At 41.3% G+C, this 24,496-nt stretch overlaps 2 protein-coding genes across 4 annotated transcripts in view; one reads left to right on the plus strand and one right to left on the minus strand.

The window, feature by feature from the left end:
* The window catches only part of fam193a (family with sequence similarity 193 member A), a 17,968-nt gene extending 4,705 nt beyond the window's left edge, over positions 1-13,263 (plus strand). Inside the window, exons 3-23 of one of the 2 annotated variants that reach the window (XM_086295257.1) lie at positions 31-273; positions 2,109-2,284; positions 2,374-2,541; positions 2,952-3,198; positions 3,302-3,426; positions 3,627-3,774; positions 3,861-3,935; positions 4,043-4,117; positions 4,215-4,327; positions 5,418-5,660; positions 5,789-5,945; positions 6,114-6,260; positions 7,081-7,362; positions 7,708-7,930; positions 8,033-8,389; positions 9,645-9,927; positions 10,040-10,226; positions 10,430-10,669; positions 10,822-11,707; positions 12,028-12,109; positions 12,210-13,263. In XM_086295257.1, the coding sequence (XP_086151383.1) occupies positions 31-273; positions 2,109-2,284; positions 2,374-2,541; positions 2,952-3,198; positions 3,302-3,426; positions 3,627-3,774; positions 3,861-3,935; positions 4,043-4,117; positions 4,215-4,327; positions 5,418-5,660; positions 5,789-5,945; positions 6,114-6,260; positions 7,081-7,362; positions 7,708-7,930; positions 8,033-8,389; positions 9,645-9,927; positions 10,040-10,226; positions 10,430-10,669; positions 10,822-11,707; positions 12,028-12,109; positions 12,210-12,303 (4,551 nt within the window). In that variant the 3' untranslated portion in view covers positions 12,304-13,263. The remainder of the gene's footprint in view (positions 1-30; positions 274-2,108; positions 2,285-2,373; positions 2,542-2,951; positions 3,199-3,301; positions 3,427-3,626; positions 3,775-3,860; positions 3,936-4,042; positions 4,118-4,214; positions 4,328-5,417; positions 5,661-5,788; positions 5,946-6,113; positions 6,261-7,080; positions 7,363-7,707; positions 7,931-8,032; positions 8,390-9,644; positions 9,928-10,039; positions 10,227-10,429; positions 10,670-10,821; positions 11,708-12,027; positions 12,110-12,209) is intronic. The other variant, XM_086295258.1, reaches the window with a different exon arrangement.
* Positions 13,264-20,579: 7,316 nt separating this feature from the next.
* tnip2 (TNFAIP3 interacting protein 2) lies at positions 20,580-23,342 on the minus strand. 2 transcript variants are annotated; one of them, XM_086297559.1, is made up of 6 exons: positions 22,666-23,342; positions 22,111-22,413; positions 21,893-21,982; positions 21,445-21,708; positions 21,198-21,314; positions 20,580-21,068 (listed from the first exon to the last, which is right to left on the minus strand). In XM_086297559.1, the coding sequence occupies exons 1-6, from the start codon at positions 22,984-22,986 to the stop codon at positions 20,784-20,786; spliced, it is 1,380 nt and encodes a 459-aa protein (XP_086153685.1). In that variant the 5' UTR covers positions 22,987-23,342; the 3' UTR covers positions 20,580-20,783. The 2 variants fall into 2 exon arrangements, with proteins under 2 accessions (XP_086153685.1, XP_086153684.1); XM_086297558.1 differs by having other exon boundaries at positions 20,580-21,071.
* Positions 23,343-24,496: the final 1,154 nt, after the last annotated feature.

Raw genomic sequence — 24,496 nt, forward strand, 5'->3', positions numbered from 1 at the left:
AAACTAATATATTTTTCTTTCCCACCACAGACCCCATTCACATTTGGCCTGAACCAGCGAGCGCCCTACACTGCTGGTGATCGCTGCCTCTTGTGTCGATGTGAGCGTAAAGACACTGTCGTGCCTTCAGAGGCAAGCATCTCAGGCCAGAACGGTACGGCACAGCCTGCCAAGACTCCCAGTGCTCTACAGCTGCCTCTGTGGGTGTGCTCTGACTGCAGGCGCACAGTGGAGAAGGAGGACCGACATACTACTCTAGAGCAGTCTTTAGGGGTAAGTCACATGAGTGTGAAGAGAATTAAAGTTATAAAGAGTTTGTGCATGGAGAGAGAGTGCTGCGTGTCAAGCCTTTGCTCGATTCCGCCGTTCAGTCGGTTTTCTGGCTCAACACGGATGCCACATATCTGCAGTTTAACGTGCACAGCTGCGGTCTTTCAGTGGATGATGCAGCTCCTGCGTTCACCTGGCACTGCTGGTTCTGTGCCAGAACGGCTGAAACAGATGCAGCCACCGTGAGCAGCAGCTGCTGCTGTAAGAACGTAATGATGGAAGCAGAATAATACGATTGCACAAGCTTGAATTGATTCAACGAGGTAGCGACTTCTAGAAGCTTCAGCTTGAAATGTGCACTTTTTCAATTTTTCAGGTACATTAATTAAACAAAAAGTATCTCAGTGGATGAAATGCTTTTGATATATAATAAATGGTACATAAAAATGTAGTTGTGATTATGGCATTAGCTGCATCTGTATCTAAAAATGAAGGAACTAATTATAAAAATCATAATGATTTAAGTCTTTATTTTAACACGTAGTCACATTTAATACTCCTAATGATTAATTAAGAAAATAAGTGGCAGTGTTGCTGTTGTCGTCTTAATTAGTTTTCTTTCTTTCTCCTCTGCACACCCAAGTGTGACTGAAAATATCCTCTCAGGCCTGTGTTGTAAGATGACGTGTGTTTGAGTGTGCGCTCCAGTTACTCTGTATATAAAGAGCTTCTTTATGACCGACTGCCTGTGGAAAAATCTTGTGATTTGAAATCAGTGGGTTTTTTTTTTTTTCCTCCCCCTATAATACAAAGTGACTTTTTATTTTCCTGGTTGAATGTGTGTAGGAGTGATTATTAGTTGTAATTAATAAAAGCACTTTTGTACAGACAAATTTACAAAGGCAGCGACTCGACTTTGTTTCCGTTCTTGCAAATTCTAAAAGAAATTTTGCTTTTTATTTGTAGGCAGGTGGTAAGATTGCGCCTACATTTTTGTTCTTCATCCAAAGTCTCAGTCTGAGTTGCTTTTGAAAACTCCCAAACGTCTGTTTTTTGGAGCTCAGTCCTATGTTTTCTTAGTTGTTGGTGCGTTAGCCTTGGATGGTGGTCTTGGGTTTGGCTTCCTCTTAAATGTATTGTTAAATGCATCCTAACTGCAGGGGCGTGCTCTGCTGACTCACAGCATTATGGTCCTGTAGTCAAGGGGCCCAAGCAACTGGAGAGCTTTTATTTTGAAATAGCTGCAGAAAAGAAAATTTGCACATATATTCTCTATCTAGTCTGCCCCATGCTGTGCTTTTTCTGGTGATGAGTGAATGATGGTGTGACATTATAAGTCAGTTCTCACAGTGGTTTGCTGATCTCGGCCCTGATGCTTGTCAATTGTAACTGTAACTTTTCTCTAAATAAAAAAAGACTGCACTGTGTGCTCATCCCAGTTGTAGTTACTGTCCAACACGTTATAAACGTAAATAGGCTGAGCGTCATGTGGTGCTGGACATATCAGAGCAGTCATTTTCAGGGCCTTGTAGCTGTCACAGTGTCCAGAGCCAGATCCATGAGATGATCAGAGATTATTTTATGACAAGCCACAGCTGAAGAGACTGAAGAGGAATCAACTGAAATGATTAAAAATGCTCTTAAATACAGAGAAGTGATTGACATTCATATTATATGTTAGCACATTATTTTCAGCTTTCTGGACAGCCGTGCGACATGCCCAGTGTCACCATCGGCTCCTGAAAAATGATCAGCATCACAGTAAACTAATAAAAATGTTTCTGGATTTGTTCAATGCCTTATTGTGATGTCTTTGTTTTCCTTCATAATGCCTACAGAGTCAGGACTTTCTTTTGCACATGCCTGTGGGTAATGGAAACTTGGGCCAGGAGGCAGCCACAGGGGACAGACTGACCACTGCTGCGCCTACTCTACCCATGCTTCCTGCCCCGGACCTCACCACGCCGATGCCTGCTGATACAGTGTGCAGCTGCGAAGCTTGCAACGAGAGGCGGTCAGTTCAGGTTGACTCTTTGATTCCTTGCGTTTTTGTTTTTGTTTTGTTTTTTTCACTGATTCTTAATGAATTTGTGGGAATTACAGGGAGATCTCTGCCGAGTCGGAGAGGGAGTCGCAGCAGCTGCAGAACCACTGGTCGGAGCTTCGCTACCTGGTGCGCTACATCTACAGACAGACGGGAACGCCACTTGCAGATGACCACGACCAGCCTCTAGAGAGAGACAAGGAGGGCATGAAGGAGCTGGTGGACAGGTATGACCACGACCAGAAATCCTGCCTCTCTTTCTCAGGTCTTTCTTTCAGGGGCTTTCAGGGGTGTGTTTGGCCACTAGAGGTCCCTGTTAACAGGGAGCTTCTCTGAAAACAACCAGAGGCGTGGGAGCCTTTGCGCTGATGTCAACAAACTGAAACTGCTGCCTTGTTTTGTTTTGGGTTTTTTTGTTTGTTTTTCCAGTGTATTTGAACAAGTCCACAGGCCCGTAAAAAGCCTATTGGATTACTTAATATGATGTAATTGAGGAAACTATGTGACTCACATTGGGAGATTTTAAACTGTACAGACAGTGTTACAAGAGAAAGAAGAGCTTTACGTGCTGGTAGCATCAATAGATGGGGAATTTTTTTTCTTTTCCCACATTATGTTCATTGTTTTTCTCCCGCAGACTCTGTGAAAAGGATCCCTATCAGCTCTACCAGCGGTTGGAGCAGCAGGCTCGGGAATACGTCTTGGAAATGAAAGTGCGTCTATTGAAGCACCTTTCTGCAGGTTCCAAGAACACGGGACCACCTGGGACCATAGCTGCAGCCCAAGGTCCTCCTCAAGCCCACCAGTTCATCTCACTTTTGCTGGAGGAATACAACGCCCTCTGTCAAGCTGCACGAACCATCAGCAGCTTCCTGCTCACCCTGGTTCGTCCGAGTGTTGTTCCCCCACATACAATAACACGTTTGACATATTCATCGCATTCTTAACTTTTATTTTATTTCCTTTTTTTTTTTTGCTCTTCCCCAGGAAAATGAGCACCTCCAGAAATTTCAGGTGACCTGGGAGCTGCACAACAAACACCTTTTCGAGAATCTGGTTTTCTCCGAACCGATCTTACACAGCAGTTTACCGGCACTCATTGCACAGCTTAGGTAAGACGTCACTTCTATTTAAAGGAAGACTCTATGACTAGACGCTCATCGTGATGATTTGATTGCTAATAAAGACCCAAATTGCACATTACCTTCTCAGATGCTGCCTTTGAACAAGCTTCCACAGTACTGAGCCATAAGCCAGCAGGCTTATCCCTAATCCCTATTTGTTTTTTTTTGCTTTTGTTTTCTTTCCACAGGCATGGCACAGCTTCCCATGATTCATACAGTGAAGATACGTACAGGACGTTATTAGAGAGCTACCAGCAACTGCAGCAGGAGATGGCTTCAGTGGCCGCTCAGTGGCAGGATTGTGAGAAGAGGATTGATGACTATGTGGATGAACAGGTACGCAGGGCAGTAAAAGAATGTCTTGTGTAACGCTCATGTTCAGTACAGAGAATAATAAATTGTGTAACATGTTTCTTTTGTAGATGCTTTTTAAGGTGGAGGGTCAGAATATTACCAACCAAAGAACAGAGCCACACAAGTCTTTAATTAGCAAAAATGTAAGTAAAATGAAAACTCTGTGTGACTGTTTAGATATTTTTTTTCAGTCTTTGATTTGTGAAGCTTCTAAAGTCTTTGTTGATTCTTACTATCTGCCTGTTTCCAGACTTTAAAGACAAAGCAGGGAATGCTGAAAGAGGACTGGGAATTCTTTAAGCAAAGAAGGTTTATAGAAGAACAGGTACGGCACATGATTATGACGCTGTCATTTTACAATGGAGTTTTACAGTTGTGTCCTTCAAAGCGCTGTAATGGTTTCTGTTTTTGTTTTTTTGTAGTTACCCAACAGTAAGAAATCCCCCACCGGAGATAACAACTTCACAGACACAATGAGAATGCTGTCATCTCGTCTGAGTATTCCAGACTGTCCAAACTGCAATTACAGAAGAAGGTGAGCTGTCAGGATTCAGTGGCTTGTCCCCGTCTGGCCTGGGATTACGTTACTCTTAGTCCAGTGAATTTCAGAAATAATTCAAATTATCTTCACAGGGGGAAAAAAAAAGGATAACATGTATAAAATAAGTGAACAGACTGGTTATGTTTAGTTGTGAAGAAATTAAATGAACCCCCCTCTACTTGCTGGTATTATTATTATTATTATTATTATTATTATTATTATTATTATTATTATGTGCAAAAGTCTTGAGCAATTTCTTTATATTTTGCTTCCAAGGAGCCAGAATTTATTTTCTTTTTTTTTTGTGGGCTCGTGCAATAGTTTAAGTCTTTTTCAGGCTTTTTCAGTGCAGTCCTTGTACCTGACCATTTTCAGAGGTTTCTTTTCTTTCTGTTAGCCACCTAACACTGACCTATGAATCATTCCAGCATAAGAACTCAAAGGATGAAACAGTGTTGTCTACACATAATGCGATTTCTATTAAAAATGATAAGATAACAGTTTGAAGGTCTAAACTGGTGTCTTTGCAAAAACAAAGCGCTATTAGCTGAAAACATGGCACATCTCTACATGCTGTGTAGGGTGTCCTGAGAAATTTTGAGAGGGAAAAAAATGCAGATGAAAAGCGTCTGAAAGTCATGTCCTTACGGAGTAGAAACCAATCCAGCAAAGATCTGACACTGTAACCATTTATTGTTTACTGTAGCCTGGTTAGAAATGATGTTGGTGGAAGGGTGGCTATCAAGAAGCCATTCTTAAGGAAGGGAGAAATGGGGAGCCAAGGCTGAGGTATGCCAAATTACACAAGAGGTGGTCTGAAAATCAGCAGTGACATGAGGTGAGGGTCATGTCACTGGTGTGGCTCAAGACTTTTGTCACTTTGCTATAGAACCTATTTAAAGATGGGAGAGCGAGATGTCAACATGTGATGTATTGAAGACCATTTTCCGCCATTAAAAAAGCCACTTAACTCATTTGACTGTATGGGAATTGTCTTTTTAAAATACTTCATGTAAGAACTTTACTGAGAGAGTCCTGTAATCAGTATCACAATATAAATTTTGTCTCAACTTTTTTTCAACAGGTGCACATGTGACGACTGTAGCCTCTCTCACATCCTAACGTGTGGCATAATGGACTCTCCTATCGCTGAAGACCTCCACATCAAACTACCCATGCAAGGGGATCCTCCCCGGGACTTCTTGGCAGGGGTGCACCCTCCTAGCCTCTCTTCCGGCAGTTCAGCATCCGGCTCCAACTCCAGTTCTCCCATCACCATCCAGCAGCATCCGAGACTCATTCTGCCTGAAGGAGACACCAACACTTTGTAAGTCATCTATTAGTATTTTCCCCAATCTTAGCGTTAACATAAAAATAAGTGCTATTAAAGTGGAACTGATATTTCGATAAATAGTCTCTTCTTCTTCCTGACTTCTCATTTCTCTCTTGTTGTAGCATTAGCGATGATGACGAAGTGCCTCCATTGTCCAGTAAGTTTGGGGACATGTACCCTATGAGTGGTTATGAGGACAACAGTATGGTGACTGCTGCTGTGAACGGTCTTCATAACGACATCAACGGGGAAGGTGAAAACGTGGCGCTAAAGACAGGGGTGAGTCCTCTACAGCCCCCAAAAAATGCCCAAGATTAGCTGTGAATTTCCCTGCCGGGTTTCTGGATGATGAAGCTGCAGTTCATTATGAGTGGGTTACGGGTAATTTGGGAAATGTTTTGTCCTCACATACTAATTCAGTCTTTGTTCTGCACCTCTCTGTGTCAGTCTCCTCGCATTACCAGCAGCAGCAGCTCATCGGAGGGTGACGAGGAGGAAGCTAATAGCGAGGGTGGTGGGGAGCCCCCAGGGCAGCAGGAACAGCTTTCCTCAGGAAAGACCAATAGTCCTCCACCCTCCTACAACCACCAGCAGGTATTTATACAAATACAATGAGCCTTCATTCGTCTTCCTTTAAGGGCCATATGCTCAGACGCACTCATTGTGTGACGAGAGATCTAAAAATACTGATCACAGAACAAGAATGTTCTTTGTTGCTGTGGGTCCCGGGGTTATCGCAGGAGCGTGTTTTTTTTTTTTTTTTTTTGTTTTTTTTTTACATGAATTTAAATTTTGTTTTAATTTTTCTTTTTTTTGTTATAGCTTAGACTGGGTTTGCTCATTTCAGTTTCAATGTGGTTCCAGTAGTTTCAGTATTAATTTGAGTTGCTAGTCCATTATAATATGAGTGGTATTACTATACAAACACTAGACGTGGTCATCTGTGCATCAGTGAAAGTCCCCTTATACTCTTTGTGTGGATTAAAGACTAGAAGACATTTGCTATTTATTTTATTTGTTCGTTTGTCTTTTAAAGTCTATAACTAAAGCTAATGCCACACTTATCTGGCCACGATCCTTGCCACCTCCAGGTACAGCTGTTACTGACGAAACGAGGTGCTTTATTTGCAGGGCAGGGTATCCGTGTATCCGTGCAGTGGCACTGATGAGACCTGAACCACTTTACTAATGTTCATGTGACACAAAAAGCACATCAGTTTAATTCTGATGTAAGAGCGGAGATAAAAACTTGGTAGTGTAGTCACACTAATTTAAAATAATAATAATAATAATGAAATCCTCGATGGAGCTGAATTGGAAAAATGAACTCCACTACTACATTCTGATACATGATTTAGCTGTTATTACTCTTTTAAATCAATGTGTTTCAAACCTATATTACCCCCACCCTCAGGCAGAGCAGGTCCAGCATGCCTGCGAGTGCCACGTGTGCAACCAGGACCCCAGCTCTTCCACCCTGGGCCCCGCCACGTGTTTGCCCCCTAGTCGGCTCCACGCTGCGCCTCCTCCCCCCGCTGTTGGACACCAATTCTTCACAGACAGCAAGACCCCCCCTGCACACCCCGCCCTCCACTTGTACCCACACATCCACGGCCACTTGCCCCTACACAACTTCTCCCGGCCCCTCCTGCACCCCACACTCTACCCACCAAGCCCACCTCTCACACACAACAAGGTGAGGATAACAAGTTTTTAGAGGTAGACGTAAGTTGTATTCTTCCGATCAGTATGTAGAATTCTAGCATTGAAAGTGTCTTTAAGGGGAAAATTGATTCATTTCCTTATCACTGGGGATTTTTCTTTTTTTAAGGTTCCAAGAACAATCCTAAGATTAGTTGTACGCTAGTTTCATTTAGTGTCACTGCAGTTCCTTTTTTCTGCCACAAGGGGACAGACTGAACCTAAATTAGGGGAAGGGGGGAAAAAGCAAAAAGAACAGAGCAGTCCTGAACTTTGTGCCAAACTCAAACCTGTTCATCTCATTATTCCCTTACTAATCACATTTTTTTCCCACCTTAAGCCTCTGCCCCCCAACCCTATATCAAACCACTCGGCGGCCAAGCAGCCAGCCTTCAGTGCGTCTTTACCAGAGCATGTATACCAGAACTGCTTCGGCGGTGCGGGCAGTGCAGGTGACTGGAACAGCTCTCTGCAGTGCCTCTCGCTCAAGTTTGAGAATTTATGGGACGCTGCTGTGATGAAGAGCTGGAATCCGTCTGTGCTGTTGCCCGAATCGCTTCCAGGTGAGCCGCCCTGGCACGGCACAAATCACCAATCATATTGAAATCATTTAAAAAGAATCGTTAAGACAATGTCTTCCCTTATGTTTTGTCCTAACCCAACAGGTGATATGCTTGGACCACCACTTGCTGATGTCCCCCTCCCTCCAACATCATCTATTTGCCCCCAAGGGGAACATGCCTCACTGCCCACGCCTCTGCCCCCTTCCTCGTCTTCTTCCTTGTCATCATCTTTGTCGTCATCCTCCTCGTCCTCATGCTCCTCTTCAGAAGCCAAAGAGCAGAAGAAGACCGGCGGCAAGAAGAAGTGTCTCTACAATTTCCAGGATGCCTTCATGGAGACGAATCGAGTGGTGATGGCTACCTCCGCCTCCACGTCCTCAGTGTCCTGCACTGCTACCACTGTCCAGTCAAGTAATAACCCACCCATCCACCTAGCATCTAAAAGACCCAACTCTTTAGGTAATATAGGAAGTAGGAGTAGTGGTTAGGTTTGTACTGATGGGGCTTTTTTGTTATTAAAATGATGGGACACTCAAACAATTTAACACCTACAGTTAAAAGGGACTCGTTGTGGTCGTCTCCACCGCCGTATTTTATTCTCGTACCCCAGCTCTGTGTTATTCATACATCAAAATATTTTTGGGTGCAGCCCCTCGGTCCATCAATTGTTTGAAACAAACCATTTTAGCTTCCTCTATTTAAACTGCCTTTCTTTTAATTGGCTGAAAAAAGGTGGTTAGACCTACTCAAACAAAACAACCATCTGACGGCTGTGGATGCTGTGCTCACAGGTATCATGTCGGATGTCTTTGGTATTATGCAGAGGCAGAAATGGAAGAAACTGAGCGTTTAGGGGTCTGAAACCGGAGTTTTTGACTCACGGGGAAACTTGTCAGTGTGTATTGTGCATCCTTCATTGTAAGAGTACATATTTAACTAATTGATAAGTCCCCTTGAAAATTTGGGTGTGTCATCAGTTTTGATCACATACAAATTTTGCTGTCACTGATAGCTTTTATTCAGCAGGATAATTATTCATTTTCTCTATTATAGTGGGGTTTTTTTTATGGTATTTATTACCTCTTTGACCTTTCCAAATATTAAAGCACATGGGAAGGATGCCTATTCTTTTATATTTTTCTCAGTGTTAACTGTAGCAAGCATGTTTTACTATGCAAGGTTTGCTACTGTGTCTATGCTTGAATGCACAGTTAAGAATTGACAGAATGGTGAATTCAAATCTTATGTCCACACATTCATCAATTACTCAGATAACCTGGAGTAAAGTGTAAATTGTGTTTTATTCTGAAATGTCTGGTCGTTGTATTGTGGTGAAATGAATGATGTGGCTTGAGATATATATATATATATATATATATATATATATATATATATATATATATATATATATATATATATATATATATATATATATATATATATATATGAGGTCGATCTAAGTTTAGATGAGCAAATATAAATATCAGCGTTATAATTCATATTCAAAAGGTCATCAAGCTGAAACTGCGTTGCGCTGGTTTAGAAGAAGTGGTATTGACGTGCGAAGCATGCGTCAGCAACACTTGGCTTGTTTGTTTTCCTGTCTGGAAGCTCTGAACACGATCATGTTGTTTTTGATGATGTGGGGATTTTTTCTTTTGTGTATTTTGTTAATGTAAATATTGTAATTCTGGCCATTTTCCCTCCCTTCTAGATGACGTATTTCACAATCTAGGTAAAGAGGACCACAGGCAACCCACTCCAACCACCCCTAGAAATGGCTCCACAGGACTTACCTCCCTCCCTCCTCTCTCGGGGCCCCCGCTCCCTCCAGCACCCACTGCGCACCTTCCGATAATAGGATCACAACCCTTCCCAAAAATGGCCACTCCAGCTCCAGACTTTGCAGACTCCCACCAGGGTCATTGCCTCCCACCCACAGAACCTCTGGCCACCTCAATGGATGGGCCCATCAGTGCCCCACCCAGCGTCTGCAGGCAAGTTTGCTGTCTGATTTCACAGGAAAGATTATTTATCTTATTTCTTTTTTGTCGCAGCAATCCAAACTGAATTTAAAGTACTGAAACATGAAAACATTATTTATTTCAGTGATCCTGACTGTGAAGGCCATCGCTGTGAAGGGAATGGGGGGTACGAGCATCCGCCATATGATGGAGAGGAGAGTCAGGACGAGGACAGCTGCTCGGAGCACAGCTCTTCCACCTCCACATCCACCAACCAGAAAGAAGGAAAGTACTGTGACTGCTGCTACTGCGAATTCTTCGGACATGGCGGGGTAAGACATGCATGTTTATGCAAACACATTGACCTCAGATTAACATCTTGTTGGTGTTTTTTTTTTTTTGTTTTTTTTTGTTTTTTTTTTTTGTTTTTTTTGCTTTTGTTGTTGTTGTTGTTGTTTTTTCCAAATGATTCATTTATTTTTATTTTCCTCCTCCGTACCCTCATTGATTGCGACACCCTTTGTTTTATTCACAGCCCCCAGCTGCTCCTACCAGTCGAAACTATGCAGAAATGAGGGAGAAGCTTCGCTTACGTCTGACAAAACGCAAAGAGGAACAGCCGAAACGCGAGGAACAGCAGCCGGTGATAGAAAGAGATGGAGGGGTGGAGGACCACAGGCGGGTGGAGGACCTGTTGCAGTTTATCAACAGTGCTGATAGTAAACCCGCTTCCAGTTCTAAGGCAGCAAAACGAGCAAGGCACAAACAAAAGAAGGTAACTACCTGCTGATCAGGCCAGAGGCCTTTTTGAAATGAACCACTTTCCTAGAATACTTGGAAATATAGCACTCAGTGGTCTTTATTATTATTATTTTTTTATGAGTCAGAGTTGTCAGTACACTAATAGTAAATGTCTGTGTGCTTCAGATGGAAGAGAAGGCCCGTCTGGAGGCGGAGGCCCGCGAAAGGGAGGAGCAGCAGTTGTTGGAGGAACAGCAACGGCGACAGAGGCAGGAAGAGGAAGAAGCGCTTCAAAAAGAACTGCTCCGACTGCAGGAGCTGCAGCAACATCGCGCTGCCAAAAAGAAAAAGAAAGAGAAAGCAAAGGAAAATACCGCTCCCCCTCACAACAATCCACAGCCCCTTAAACAGACAGCTCAGAACGTCTTAGATAATCTTCAGAATGGAAAGTCACAGCTGCTTCAAACTCTCATCCGCCTCCCTGACCAGAAGGAACCCAGATTTGACTCACTACCCCGGCCCCATTTACAGCACAGCCCAAACTGCGCTGCTGAAAAGGGGTTTACCGCTGAGACCAACATCCCCAATTCTCCACCTGACCTCCTCAACGGCACCTCCTCTCTACTCGAGGTCAGCAGTAAATCTAAGGGTAAGCAGTCCGCTAAAGTGCCCACCTCTGAGGCTGCTGTAAAGAAAGCCCCAGAGTTACCCAAGAGCTCCGATGCGCCTGTAAAGCTCGCTAATGGCGCTACCACTACAACAGACACCAAAGCAATGCGAACTAGGCCCGTTGAAGCCCTCGCTCCTCTCCCAACCAGTGAACCCCAGAGGGAGGAAAGGAGCAATAACAGAAGTGCCAGCGGTAAAAGGCAGCAACACCAACCTCTAGCCCAAACAAAGGAAGACAGGATAAGCCCCCCTGTGTCAAACCCCTCTCCGTCTCCCCCTCCAACCTCCCAGTCCGAACAGACCCAGCAGAACGGCAAACCTCCGACCGCAGAGTCCCCACAGCCCAAAGGCAAGACCAAGAAGAGCAAGAAGAAGAAGGCGGACAAGATGAACAGCTCGATAGGTTGGTTTTAATCTTCTGTGTGTACAAGTCCGGACTACCCTGTCCTGCTGCTAAAGTCGGAACAACAAAGTGTTCTGCATTGTTTTCCTTTGTCTCCTGGATGTTCTGTAATAAGCAAGGTTTGATCACCATGAGCAAGTGCTAGGGAGTATTTCTTAATCCAGCTTTGCTGTGATCCCAAACTCGGACGTGCTGTGAAATGTTAAAGCACCTTGGAAACGTAATCCTGACAGATTAGAACCAGGAAAATGTGTATGAGACCAATGAGAGATGAATTTTTCTGTGTATGTATATATGAAAATGTTTTATTTTTATTTTAGATGATGTATTCCTGCCCAAAGACATCGACCTGGATAGCACTGAAATGGATGAAACGGAGAGGGAGGTGGAGTACTTCAAAAGGTGCGTTTGACCAAATTCTGGAGGAACACTACTAAAATGTGTTCTTCCCTACCTCAAAGGCCTAATGTCAGCTTTCTTCCTTCTTTTCTCTCTTTTCCAGATTTTGCTTAGACTCTGCCCGGCAGACCCGTCAACGGCTATCCATCAACTGGTCAAACTTTAGCTTGAAGAAAGCTACGTTTGCTGCACATTGAGGGTGTTTAGTGAGTGACTGTCAGGACAGAATCAGTACCTTAACAGCTATACAAACCCAACCCCGACCCTCCACTTATCCCTTTACTTCCACCCAACTGTTATCCTCCTGGAACTTCTCCCGCTGTGCCCAAATCACACCCACGCTGCCTTGCTTTGTTCTTGTCACTGTGTGGTTCCAACACAGACCCATCTGGACTGATCCACCTGCAGAAATAAAAAGAAATGAAATGACACAGAATCACAAAATGCTACTCTACATCTGATTAATTTTTCCTGCCTGCTTGTGTGCTTCTAGTCTGAGTTGGGCATTTCTCTTGACTGAAAAGGAAAAAAAAGAAAAGGAAAAAAAAAAAAAAGCCATGGTCTGAAATTATTTTCTTATATTGGCTTAACTGTAGTCAAAAGATGCTTATTATGTCTGGAAGGTTTCCTTAAAAAAGAAAAAGAAAAAAGAGAGACAATGGAAACTTAAAAAAAGCGAGAAATGTAATGAATTAAAAGCTGTATTTGACATATTGTGGCTTACTATCCCATCGTTTCCTGTTCCTAGCACGGCCTCTCATCACACGATTGACAAGGGAGCTTGGTTAGCTGGTTTCCACTCTCCCAAACCCTCCCCCCACCCCACCAACTACTTCCACCTTATTTCACAGAAAGGAGGAAGGCGTAATACTTGACATTGTTCTTTTTTTTTTTTTGGTTTTTAAGTTCTGTTTAACAAACTGTTGAGTAAACGTGTACCAGTTACAGTTTATGTTTTCTTTATTTTGACCTGTAGCCAGCTTGTATCAGAATACTTTCAGAATGAAATTGAAAAAGAACAATACTCACACTATCAGTCTGTTATAGAGTGTATATTGTATTAACACTAAAGCCAAACTGGCTACTTTTAACATATTGTTAAGTAATATTAAATCTTGTCTTTCTTTTTTGAAAGATGGAATACAGTAGTATGGCAGGATTATGTGTCTTGTGTCACATCTTATTTCCTACATACGGTAAAAAAGCCAAACCAAAATGTCAAAAGACGTACATACATTTACAGATGCAGTTCACGATATGTGAAGCTACTGTTAGCAGCCAGTTAGCTTAGTGTAAACAAGGAAATGGGGCAGCTTTGCCTCGCTGGGTCCAGCGGTTATAAAAATGCACCTGCCTGGTGAGTACACATGTGGTCGGGACATAGTCATAGTATAATGAGAACGCACACCCTGTCGCTTCTAAGCTTTTATGTTTAAAAATAATAATAAATAAAACAGATTCATAGTGGATCTTAAAATTACATAAATACAATCTTCGATGAACATGTTACACAGCGTCACTGTTTTAACTATATTTGAGCTAAAATGCAGAAGCAGTGTGTGGAAAAACCTAAGTACACCTCATGACTCAGTAGATGTGGAACCATCCTGGTGCCTGAATGTTGTCAGTCTCTCGTTCAAGTTTGTCGTATGGACCGCGACAGACTCATTGTGGAACAGTTTTGGACATTCTCTTCTTTACAATGTTACTCCAGTTCATTCATCCTTACAATGCCTAGAGCCTGACTCACCATCCCTCTACAACCGTGCCAAACACCTCCATTTGACCAAGCCACATTTTTTATTCTAATTTTTATGCTGTCGTGAACATTACCACTTAGCACGTTAGCTGAGGTCTGTTAGGAGATGTAGCTCCTGGATTTATTGCAGTTTCTTTGAACTTGGGGTGAATTGGTTTCACTATCCACTCCTGGGAATACTCAAAACTGTCTTGTATGATTTCATACTTATACTCTAGAATGATGGACTTGGACTCACCAGATCAATAAGCAGCAACAGCTGCTTCTTTAAGATATTTGCTTGTGTTCACGCAGACCTGAATGTCTTAAATCAGCAAAAATGTCAAAACTTGTCCTTCTACAGGTGCTCACATTTGCTCAGTTAATCATTGCATTTAATGAACAATGCCTGGCTGCTACTTATTCTCTTAATTCTTATGTTAGCAGTACTTAGTTTTTACATGCTACTTCTGCATTTTGACTTGCACAGTGTAATATGTGTTCATCTCAGGCTGTATTTATCTGCTATGAACTAGATTATTTCCTGACACATAAAACATTAGAATTTAAAGAGAGCGTGGTTTACTTCTACCATGACTGTAACTCTAACCATTCTCACAAATATTCAAACACATCTGTAGAATAACTTTAACACAACTGTGATCACATTTGGTCTATACGGGTAATCAGTTAACACTATTTTGGGCTTCCCTGCTTAAGGTGAAAACACAATGGACCGTGGCTGCAAATTTTGGCTGACAGACATAAAATCAAACTCAGATAGCAAAAACATTACACAAACCACCCCCTTATAATGTCTACTGTTACAAATAAGCAAACCAAGAAGATACACCTTTTACTTAAAAGCACCTGTATCCTTAAGTGACTTATAACTTTGAAGTTCTGATTAATATGATTTAAGCAGCCTAAACATCAGCCCGGAAGCACAAAACAATCTCTGTAGCTTCTCGGTCATCTCAGTCAAGGTAGTCTTAAGCATCTTTTCCTCAAGTCTAACTCTTTTCAAGCACCAAAAAATAGCCCCAAACAGTTTTTGTACCAGGCTGTGCTTCTGATTTTACATAACGACTCTTTTATTGGAGCAAACCTCAAATGGCCATTCGAGAAACTATAGGTTTTAGCACTTTTTGGATTAGCTTAATTTTTCAACTCGGGTTTTATTTATTTATTTTACTAAGCTCATTTTGTGCTAGCACAAAATCTGTGTGACGTATATATATATATATATATATATATATGTATGTGTGTGTGTGTGTGTGTGTGTATATATATGTATATATATACATATATATATATAGAGAGAGAGAAAGAATAAATAGGACTTTGGCTATGCTACACCATTAGGTAGCTAAAATTCCACATGGCCCTTATACTTTTATTTAACAATAAACATTAAAGATAAAAACTGTGGGCACAGACCTTTTTTGGCTTCTGAAGTTGGGGCATGCCACACAAACTTTGAAAACCAGCTTGCTAACAAGAGGACTTTTGTCACCAGGTAGGTGGAGTTGCAATAGCAATTTAGCTACCATACTAACTGCATGAGTTATCATTATAATTATCCTTCAGCTATGAGAAGGGCTTTAATTTACTAGACATTAGAAAGAAAAGTCCACAAATTAATCCATTATTTATTACTGTTATTTAAATTTGTTTTAAAAAAGACTAACTGTAGCTTTATATTTGACACCAATGAAAACAGATACTCCTTTTTTTCTAATAAGCACACTCAACAATTAGGGACATTTCTGAAAATTTCTTACAGCTAATGTAAATTAGAAATCTCAAGATGATCATTTCCAAATCCGGAATTTGCGAATCAGTTGTACTTCTGCTAATCCAGGAATTTTACCCGTTGTTGCCCTTCTGCCCGTCTGTGGCTATGTTCAAAGTTGCAGGGTGAGTCACACCCTCATAAATGAGTTCCTTTTGGGAAATCCACAAACTTGCAGTCATAGTCAGTCTAGCAGGGCTTTGTAACTGAGTCAAGTTGATCCCAAGGTTTAGTTTCAGTTATGAGGTACATTAAACAAAAAGACAGCTGCCACTGGGCTACTTTGGACATTTACATGTAACTTAATTTCGTATGTGCTCATTGTAGAGCTGATTTGAGGCAATTACGAAATCAAGTGCATTCCCTCCGGGTGAAGGGAGCATGAAATGAGGTCATGCTGTGGCTTCTCTAGAAATAGATGAGTTAATACATAGTTTTCAGTGAACACGACTGACAGGACAAGCACATGTATTTGGGTTGTTTGTTTTTTTTATGAAAAAGACAAATTTTTGTAAAAGAACCAACTTGGACATTAACCGTAACTAAGCCTTTACTTCTTTCAAATGGCCTCAGTGGATTTCAGGAACTGACCATGAGTTTCAGAAACATTTGTTTATTCCCATAAAGTAAACTGGGATGGATTTTCAAGCAGTGATGGTAAACGCTGGTCGTACAGTACATTCAGAGGTTATATTTAGGACCAAATGGATAATGTGGAAGAGGAAGTGAGGTGCATTTGTGGTCATCACCATGACTTCTTCCTCTCAACTTTCCCATGAGCGACTGCTTCTTAAAACAAAGGAATTTCAGTACGAGCCGTTGTGAATGAGAGCAGCGGGGTAGATGCACTTCATACATAAGCAAAAAAGACTGGTTAGTGAGCACCAGCAGATATGACTCAAAAATATTTCAGTTATGAATGACTGTCTGGCTGTTTATAGCGTGGCCTTGCTCTCAGTCACCGGTGATGTAAGATCGGATCTACCACATTATGTAAATGCTGTGCAAAAGTACGCAAATGTACAGAGGGCAAAAACACCTAGAAAAATACGAGGTGCAAATGTAGGCCGTGATCTAAATATTATGAGAAAATGGTGCAGTGTGTGTTTTGATAAATGCAGAGATAAAGGCCGCTTTCGTCAACATGTTTATGCAATTAATAGAAAAATTAAAAAAAATCCCACATGCAGGTAAAAATTACTTACTTGCTTTATGATGTCTCTTACAAAAAAATAGACTTTTGTTGTTGAAGCTGACTTGATGAATAAAGGTAAACAAAACTGTGTACGCAGATCAGTCTGACAATGACAGGGGTGAGCGTCAGTGGCTTATTAAAGGCATCAGATCCGCCTCAAAGCTTGTAATCAGAAAGCTGGGCTTTTCATTGTTAAGTGCCTGGAGCACTTTGGGATCACATACATTTCTAAGGAGGGAATCCCCTCTTCCTTACTGCCTTCACAGTCTGCCACAGTGTCGCTTTTGATGGCTGAAACCTTGGACTTCCTCACCAGGGATCCTAAAAAAGAAGAAGAAGTAGGTGCTAATACCAGTGATCTAAGCCTATAAATGTTAAATTAAAATGATTTTCCCAAGTCTACTGTGTTCCATTTCAACTAAACGTATGTGCTTTTCGGGAATTCCCTCGCGATGGCGGGAAATTCCCATTCTTTTAGGATACACAGAAGATTAAAGGTTGTAAACATCTATTCTGTATTTGCTTGGATAAGTGTCAGACTGAAGTCAGGGTGAAGTTCTCCCTCTCTGTTCAAGTAGCTGTGAAAGCTACGTCAGTCATTACATCCTTATGCTTTGAAACCTGTTTCCAACAGGAACTGGTCTACCACTGTAACCTTTCTTTTTTATTCTTTATTTCTTAGAAAAAGTTCCCAGACATTCAGGTGGGGACGTGTGACTTATTTTTTTCCACTCTCAGATTGGTGTGTAGAGCCTCGGCGTGTGATAATTCAGTCACTTATAGACCCTGTTGAAAATGTGTAGGTGTTTGGTGGCGGGGGAGAATCCCCAGATGGCAGCTCGTGGTCTTTTTTTGTCCTGTGTGTATTTCTACCAGTCTTCCTGTGGTTGCCTTATAGGCGAGATGCTAAAGTTACCCTTCAAAGCCAAAATTGGAACCAGTTATTCCGTGGGCTTCTAAACTGGAGTCAAGATAGTGTGTTATGTAAATGAAAATGTGTGTAAATGTGTTGGAAACTGATACAGTCACCAGTATCTCCCCCAGTTAGCTGATGAGTAAGGAAACATGTGATGCTGTCTGGTAGCTTTTCAAAACCTTGGGGACTTGGGTGCTGTACCCGCTTTGAAGCGTTAATTTGTTTACAGTAGTAGTCAGTTTCACTGCTTTTTACTTAAAGCGTTTTCCGTAACCACAATAACCTTATTTCTATTGTTGCTAGAATGTCTGCCACAAACTTCAATGCGAAGACTGAAACCAAGCCTAGCCTGGTTCTGTCTAATGATCACAAATGACCCATAAACTCCCTACAAATTAAGTCTTGGATTATTAGGTCATACATACGTTTGTGTCATATTCACTGTGAATATGACCATATCAATATCTCTTGAAATGCAAGAATAAAAAAAAAACAAAAAACAGAAGCAAAAATGTATTGACATAAAAAAAAAGTTCAACTGAATTGATTGTAATTTTATTGGTATACAGGAAATATTGTGCTTTTCCTCTGTCTTTGTTACAGTGGTGGACAAGGAAAGGTCAAGTGGTCATACTAACCCTCTTAAGTCCAAGTGATCAATGACTACTCCAACCCTGACCCCGATTCTAACCCTTACCCTCCTCTTCTGTCAACTGAACACTCGATGGATGAGGCAACTCTAGCATTAGGAAATTAAAATATCAACTTTTTGCTTTTATTAACCTGTTTCCCAGACCCTTGGCCATCGTGTAGCAGAGAAAATAATCATCCTAACTGACAGACATTTTTTTGCCTCCTCGAGAATCGAAGGTTAGGGGAGAATTAAGGTTATGACCAATAATGATGTACACCCCAATGGGTTAAATGTGGCCAGAGTTTCAAAGTAATTCCAATGAGCTAAAGCTCAGGCTTTAGACTGCTCTAAATACTCAATTCGCTACAGTTTCTTCTACTCTTGGCTGGCAATATGACATCATAATGTCTTAATATGATCATCCCAAGTGGACACAGATTTAGTTGACCTTTTCGTTTGTCAGGGACAGCCAATTAGAAGGAGATTAGCTTAAAGGGAGAATGGCCTTAAAAGCAATAAAGATAAAACCAGTTAACAGTGGATGAAAAGCACAACATAAATGAGTAAATAAGTTATGGTGTTAGAAAAATCACTGACAAATGTCTGAGGTAAGACTATGGGACTTTTACTATCTTAAAAATGTCTAGTTATTGCGAGTGAGAAACAGTAGTTGAAAGTTGCACAAAACTAGCTTGCTAAAGAAGCTAAAAAAAAGGGCAAACCCCGCCTGAGAGTACCGAATTGAGAAAGAAGTTGCTTCGTTGTTGAAAGTTTACGTTAAAAGACCTTAGAAAAACATGTTTTCTCTCTAATCCAGTCCTAAAATGTGCCCATGGCCTGAACAAAGAAAAAAAAAACCAAAAAAAAAAAAAAAAAAAACACACTGCAGCAAAGGTAGGTACGTTTTCGCTCACACAAAAGTACCGCAGCTGTTTGACTGCGTCTGTTCACTTCCTTTTTAAAAACAGGGGATGTCCAGCTTCCTGCACTTACTTCACCAAACCCATGACAAGTGATTCACCAAACAGCACAGTTGGTGCGTGTGTGTCAAACTGATACTTCACCGTGACTGAATGCACGATCTTTCAGACACTGACTGATATGCAGGCATTTGGTTTGGATGTAACTTGAGCCCTTGTATCTGCTCGCTGCTCTCAGTACCCCTGTAGTGTTTGCTTCAGCTACATAACAGCTGGGAATCTGGCTGTCACAGTACAGCGTGCCCATTCAGGCAACACTGGGAAGGGGTTTTCCACCAGGCACACACACACACACGCACACACACATAAAAAACACACGTGACATGCTAAAATGACATGCACACAGATTAAGAAGTGCCAGAATTTTCGTGGTTAAGCGGCTAGGATCTTGGGTGCTGTCTATCTCGAGAATTAAAAATACCACCCCATCTATAAATCACCATAAGATAACGTGTGTGGGTAAACTGTCTTTTATTACAAAAATAAGGTACTGCCGCCACAGAAACAACATCTCCACAAATAAGCATACTGCCAGTTGAGATGCAATCTTTACACAAGTCGATCAAAATTTGATCTCCAACATCTGTTTCTGGTTCAACCACGTTTTTTTTTTGTTGTTTTTTTATCCCAAACTTTTACCAAAAATATATATATTTAATGGCTTTGGTGGGGTGGGGGAAGGCAACCAAATATTGCAATAAAATGATTTGCCATTTAAACAATAAGAATAAATATGAATAGTTACATAGTTGTAAATCTGTTATTAATATATACTTTACAAAATAGAAACATGTCAAGTTCAATAGCACCACATTCTCATCTAGATGCAAAATAAGAAGCTTATGCATCGTGACTGTCTTTCATCGTACGACTCCACGATTAAGTTTTAAACTAAATGTCAAAAAAGTGCAACAGGTTTGTAATTTGACACTGAGGTATATTATATTCCATGTATATTGCATCAGTAATCCTCTTCCCCACCACAATAATCTCCCGCAATGCCACAGGAGTACTCTTAGAACCTGACACCGGATAAAAACGATATATATATATATATATATATATATATATATATATATATATATATATATATATATATATATATATATATATATATATATATATATATATATATATATATATATATATATATATATATATTTCGTTTTTATCCAATGTCAGGTATATATATATATATATATATATATATATATATATATATATATGCGCCAATTGTACAGATTTGTTTCTTTATGTACAAAAAAAAGAAAAAAGGTAAGTCAGTTGTTTGATTTGTAGTCAAGCTTCTCAGAATTGGAATCTCCACTCGGGGTATTTTCTGCAGTGTAGTGCTGGTCTTCAGTGTTCAGTTACTGTCAGTAAGAAATGACTGTTATTTCCAAATCAGTGTTCTTCCATTTACACTCGGGCACACTCTAAGCAGTGGTTCAGGTACTCTGCAGCTTTTGTGTCACTGAACGTGGCGAGGCACTGCGGGCACTGCAACTCTGACATGCCTGGGTGTTCATTCCAGGCAGAGTTTGGGGTTGCCGCCGCAGCTGCAGGTTGCTGGTGCTTCTGCCGCCTCTCAGCAGTGGTCCTCAACAGAGGCTCTGACGTGTCTTTACTTCGCTTTGAGGAGATCCTGTGTCCTATGTGCACGTGACACAAGGGAACCACGTCTCTGCTCTCTCTGCTAGCTCCCTGCTGAAGACAGGGAGGCACGTACACTGTCAGCACAAGCTACACGTACTGGACGGTGGTAACAAGTAAAAGGAAGTCTGTGCTTCTGTCGAGGCACTCATGCACCTAAGTGCAGGGCTGTTGTCTCACCTGTTTGTGCAGCTGCTGTTTTAGCTGAGAAACCTGCTCCTTCAGGGCATCAATCTGGCCCTGCGCTCGCTCCCTGTCCGCACGCTCTGACTTAAAGTCATCAGTGTAGATAAGAACCTTAGGAAGCAAAAAAAAAAGTTAAAAAAAAAAAAATTCTCTTTCACATTTAGTTTCATATTTAGTTATTTGACACTATAACCACGCTTAACAGAACTCAGCCAATCACCAGGCATGAAATCGCACCAACCTGTTGCTCAAGTGTCTGAATTTGCTCCTTGTCTTGTCTTCTGATGTCATCCATTTCTCTAGCAAGCCGTGCACACTCCCTCATTTTCTCCTCCAGTAAGCCGTTGAGCCTGGAAATCTCCTGATGAAGCAATCCAGTGTTGGTGGAGCCCATCGCAGGCATCAAGCCCTGCCCGGTGCCGTCCTTCAGCCTCTGACATAAACCTCTTATATAGTCCTCCCTGCTGGAGTCATACTTCTGCCACTGAGTATTCAGGCTTTGTACCTAAAAGGAAATTGAAAAAAACAAAACGTCACACCTTCGATCATGCACCATGTTTTATATTCCACCACTGGAGTGTTAATATTGTGTGCAAAAGTAATTGAAATGTGTTTCCTTAAGGACATAATCAGATCACATGTCTATTTTTTTTTCCTGACTGATTTCAGACAACACTAATGAGACTCACATATGCCACACGCTGCTTTAGCTGTTGATTCTCCTCCTGAAGCTGACGGATTTGGGCATTAACACTACCCATCTCAGAGGACTCTGGCACCTGTAAAAGATTAGAAAACAGAGGTTACAACAGGACCCTGAAAAGTTGAAAACAAACAGCTGTATTATAAAGCTATTTAAAAAAGAAATTACAAAAGCAACTGGTGACTTCTAAAAGCATTTACACACCTCTGCATTCTTTTGCGTAAGGGCCACATCTTCCACTTCTCCTCCTCCCCTTTTGTCTTTCTCCAGTCTCGCCATCAGCTCCTGGCACACCTTAACAGTTGCACCGAGCTGCCTGCGTAGCTGGTCGGCCTCCTCGGCCAGGGAGGTACAGAGGACACTTCTGGTGGCCTCAGCCTGCTCCCTCTCCTGCAAGGCTACCCGTAGCCTTTGGATCTCCCGGTCCTTCTCGTGGTCCGGCTGACATCTGATGGTCTCCAGCTCCAGCTCTTTCTCCCTGAGCTGAGTGTTCAGCCTCTGGATCTCCTGAGGAACAATGATGACAGATTCATGGCATGGCAACAACAGCTTGCAACTGATATGTCAGATATGCTCTATGTTTTGTTCCCTGAACACTTCTGCAGTAGAGACTGTAAAATGAACGCGTCACAGTAGACAGCAGCTTACAGTTCAGGGTAACAAACTGATATATAAAAAAAATCTATATATGGTTATAAATCACTGATTAGAGCTGTAGGGAGAAACATCGACTGTGTACAATCATCAGCATGTTTTTACCTCAGCTTGTCGGGCTGACTTCAAGTCCCCTTCGTTCTTCTTCTGTTTTAGTTTGCATATTTCATTGAGTAAACTCTCCACCAAAGAGTTGGACGGACTGATGAGCACAGACTCCTTATCTCCCACCGTCATGTAGAGCCTCTCGTGTCTCCCCAGCCTGGCTTTTAAATCTGCAATAACACCGTCCTTTACAGAGATCTGTCTGTTCAGAAGGTCTATTTCCTGCCGCGTCTCATGATACAGAGTATTAAGCACGCTGTAACTCCGCATTTTGTCTCTGAGCATGTCGTTATCCGTGGTGTTTATACTGACGTTATCCATTGCGGGTTTTGTAGACTTTGACAGACGCACCAGTCTCTTAAAAATCCAGCATTTGACGCCTCTGCCTCGAGCCCCGTGTCTTTAGAAAAAGACCGTCGTCAATTGTCTCAAATTTGGCTCATCAGAGAATAATATCCCCCGAACCGGGGATTTCCTAGGGAACTTCCCCGCGGAGTTTTTTGAGCTTCGTCAAAAAGGAGCCATGCTTGTGTTCAAAAAGGTTCACTGTAGATATCCACAGGTAGAAAAAAAAAACATTTTATAGCGTCTTGGCACAACTTGGTAAACAAAGAAACATATATTTTAAATGTAGCTAAAAGTTTAAGCTAGGTCTCTTAAAGACTGAAAAAAAGAGAGACGATTGCTGCTTTCAATTACGTCGGAAAATCTACTACTCCTAGTTAGAGCGAACAAAAATTAAGTTATGTAAAAAAAAATGTTTACCGGTGTTTTATTAGTGCCACCATTATTATAAGGATGCATAGCTTTGGCTTAAAAGGGAGAAAAGGGAATGGCTTGCACTTTAGTCAACTTTATTTTATACAACCCAAATGCTGCTTGCTGTTGGTTTCTACAGAAAGTATAAACTATAATATTGAAAGGAATATCAGATTATACTAAATGAAAAACGCTAATTTCCCAGCGGTAGTTTACCGGGTTTTTACACATTCAGTCCCCTAAAAGTCACATTAGGGCATTTACTCGTAGTGTCATAACAAATTCCCCATGCGCGCCACTCATTTTTGTCAGGCTTTAATTTTTCCCACAGCTTTAAATGCACCGCAATGCATTGTCATTCAAAGAATTACGCATTAAGGACCACACCGGTGCCGTATTAATGGCTGATTTTAGGATGCAGCGGTCTATGACTGAACATTGTCATCCCGTTTTTGTGTGTGTTTGTTTGGTTTTTGTTCTGAAATTTTGGGAAGTGACACAATGTCTCTTACGGTAGCAAATCAAGAATTTACCCAAGCTGTACTGGAAGCAGCTCCAGTTCATGGTGACCTCTTGGTACTGCAAACTGGGAATACTCATGAATAAACGGATCGTGATCTTTACTTTTCTTATGCATTTTCTCTTTTTTAAGTGCTACCTAAAAAAGGGTTCACTACAAAAACGTAATTACACATGGATGACAAAGAACACCACTGATTCCAAATTAATTCATTATACTTGTTGTTGCAGTTTGTAGCTGGCTTTATTTTTATGCAATTTTGTATAAAATACAGATGTAACACATACTGTTGAATCATGGACTGATGTGCTTTTAGCAATGAATGTGTGCTTTGGATGTATAGTCTTAATACGGGTCCCAAGAACCTAGATATTTATGTGGAGGTAATAAATAAATAAATACACCCAATAGAGTACAGTGTGTGTAATCGTTTAGCTGAAACGGTTCCAAGTTTACGTGTGTAACCTTTTTCTCAGACACTTTAAACAAAATGCACAGTAACTAGCATATATAGGTCACACTTACTACATGTGCTCCATTTAGGTTCATCGC

Source organism: Aulonocara sp. 'chitande type north' Nkhata Bay, linkage group LG6 (assembly GCF_057382095.1).
Source record: "Aulonocara sp. 'chitande type north' Nkhata Bay isolate Kocher_YH1m ecotype deep benthic linkage group LG6, A_spYH_male_GT1.1, whole genome shotgun sequence".
NCBI lineage: Eukaryota > Metazoa > Chordata > Actinopteri > Cichliformes > Cichlidae > Aulonocara > Aulonocara sp. 'chitande type north' Nkhata Bay.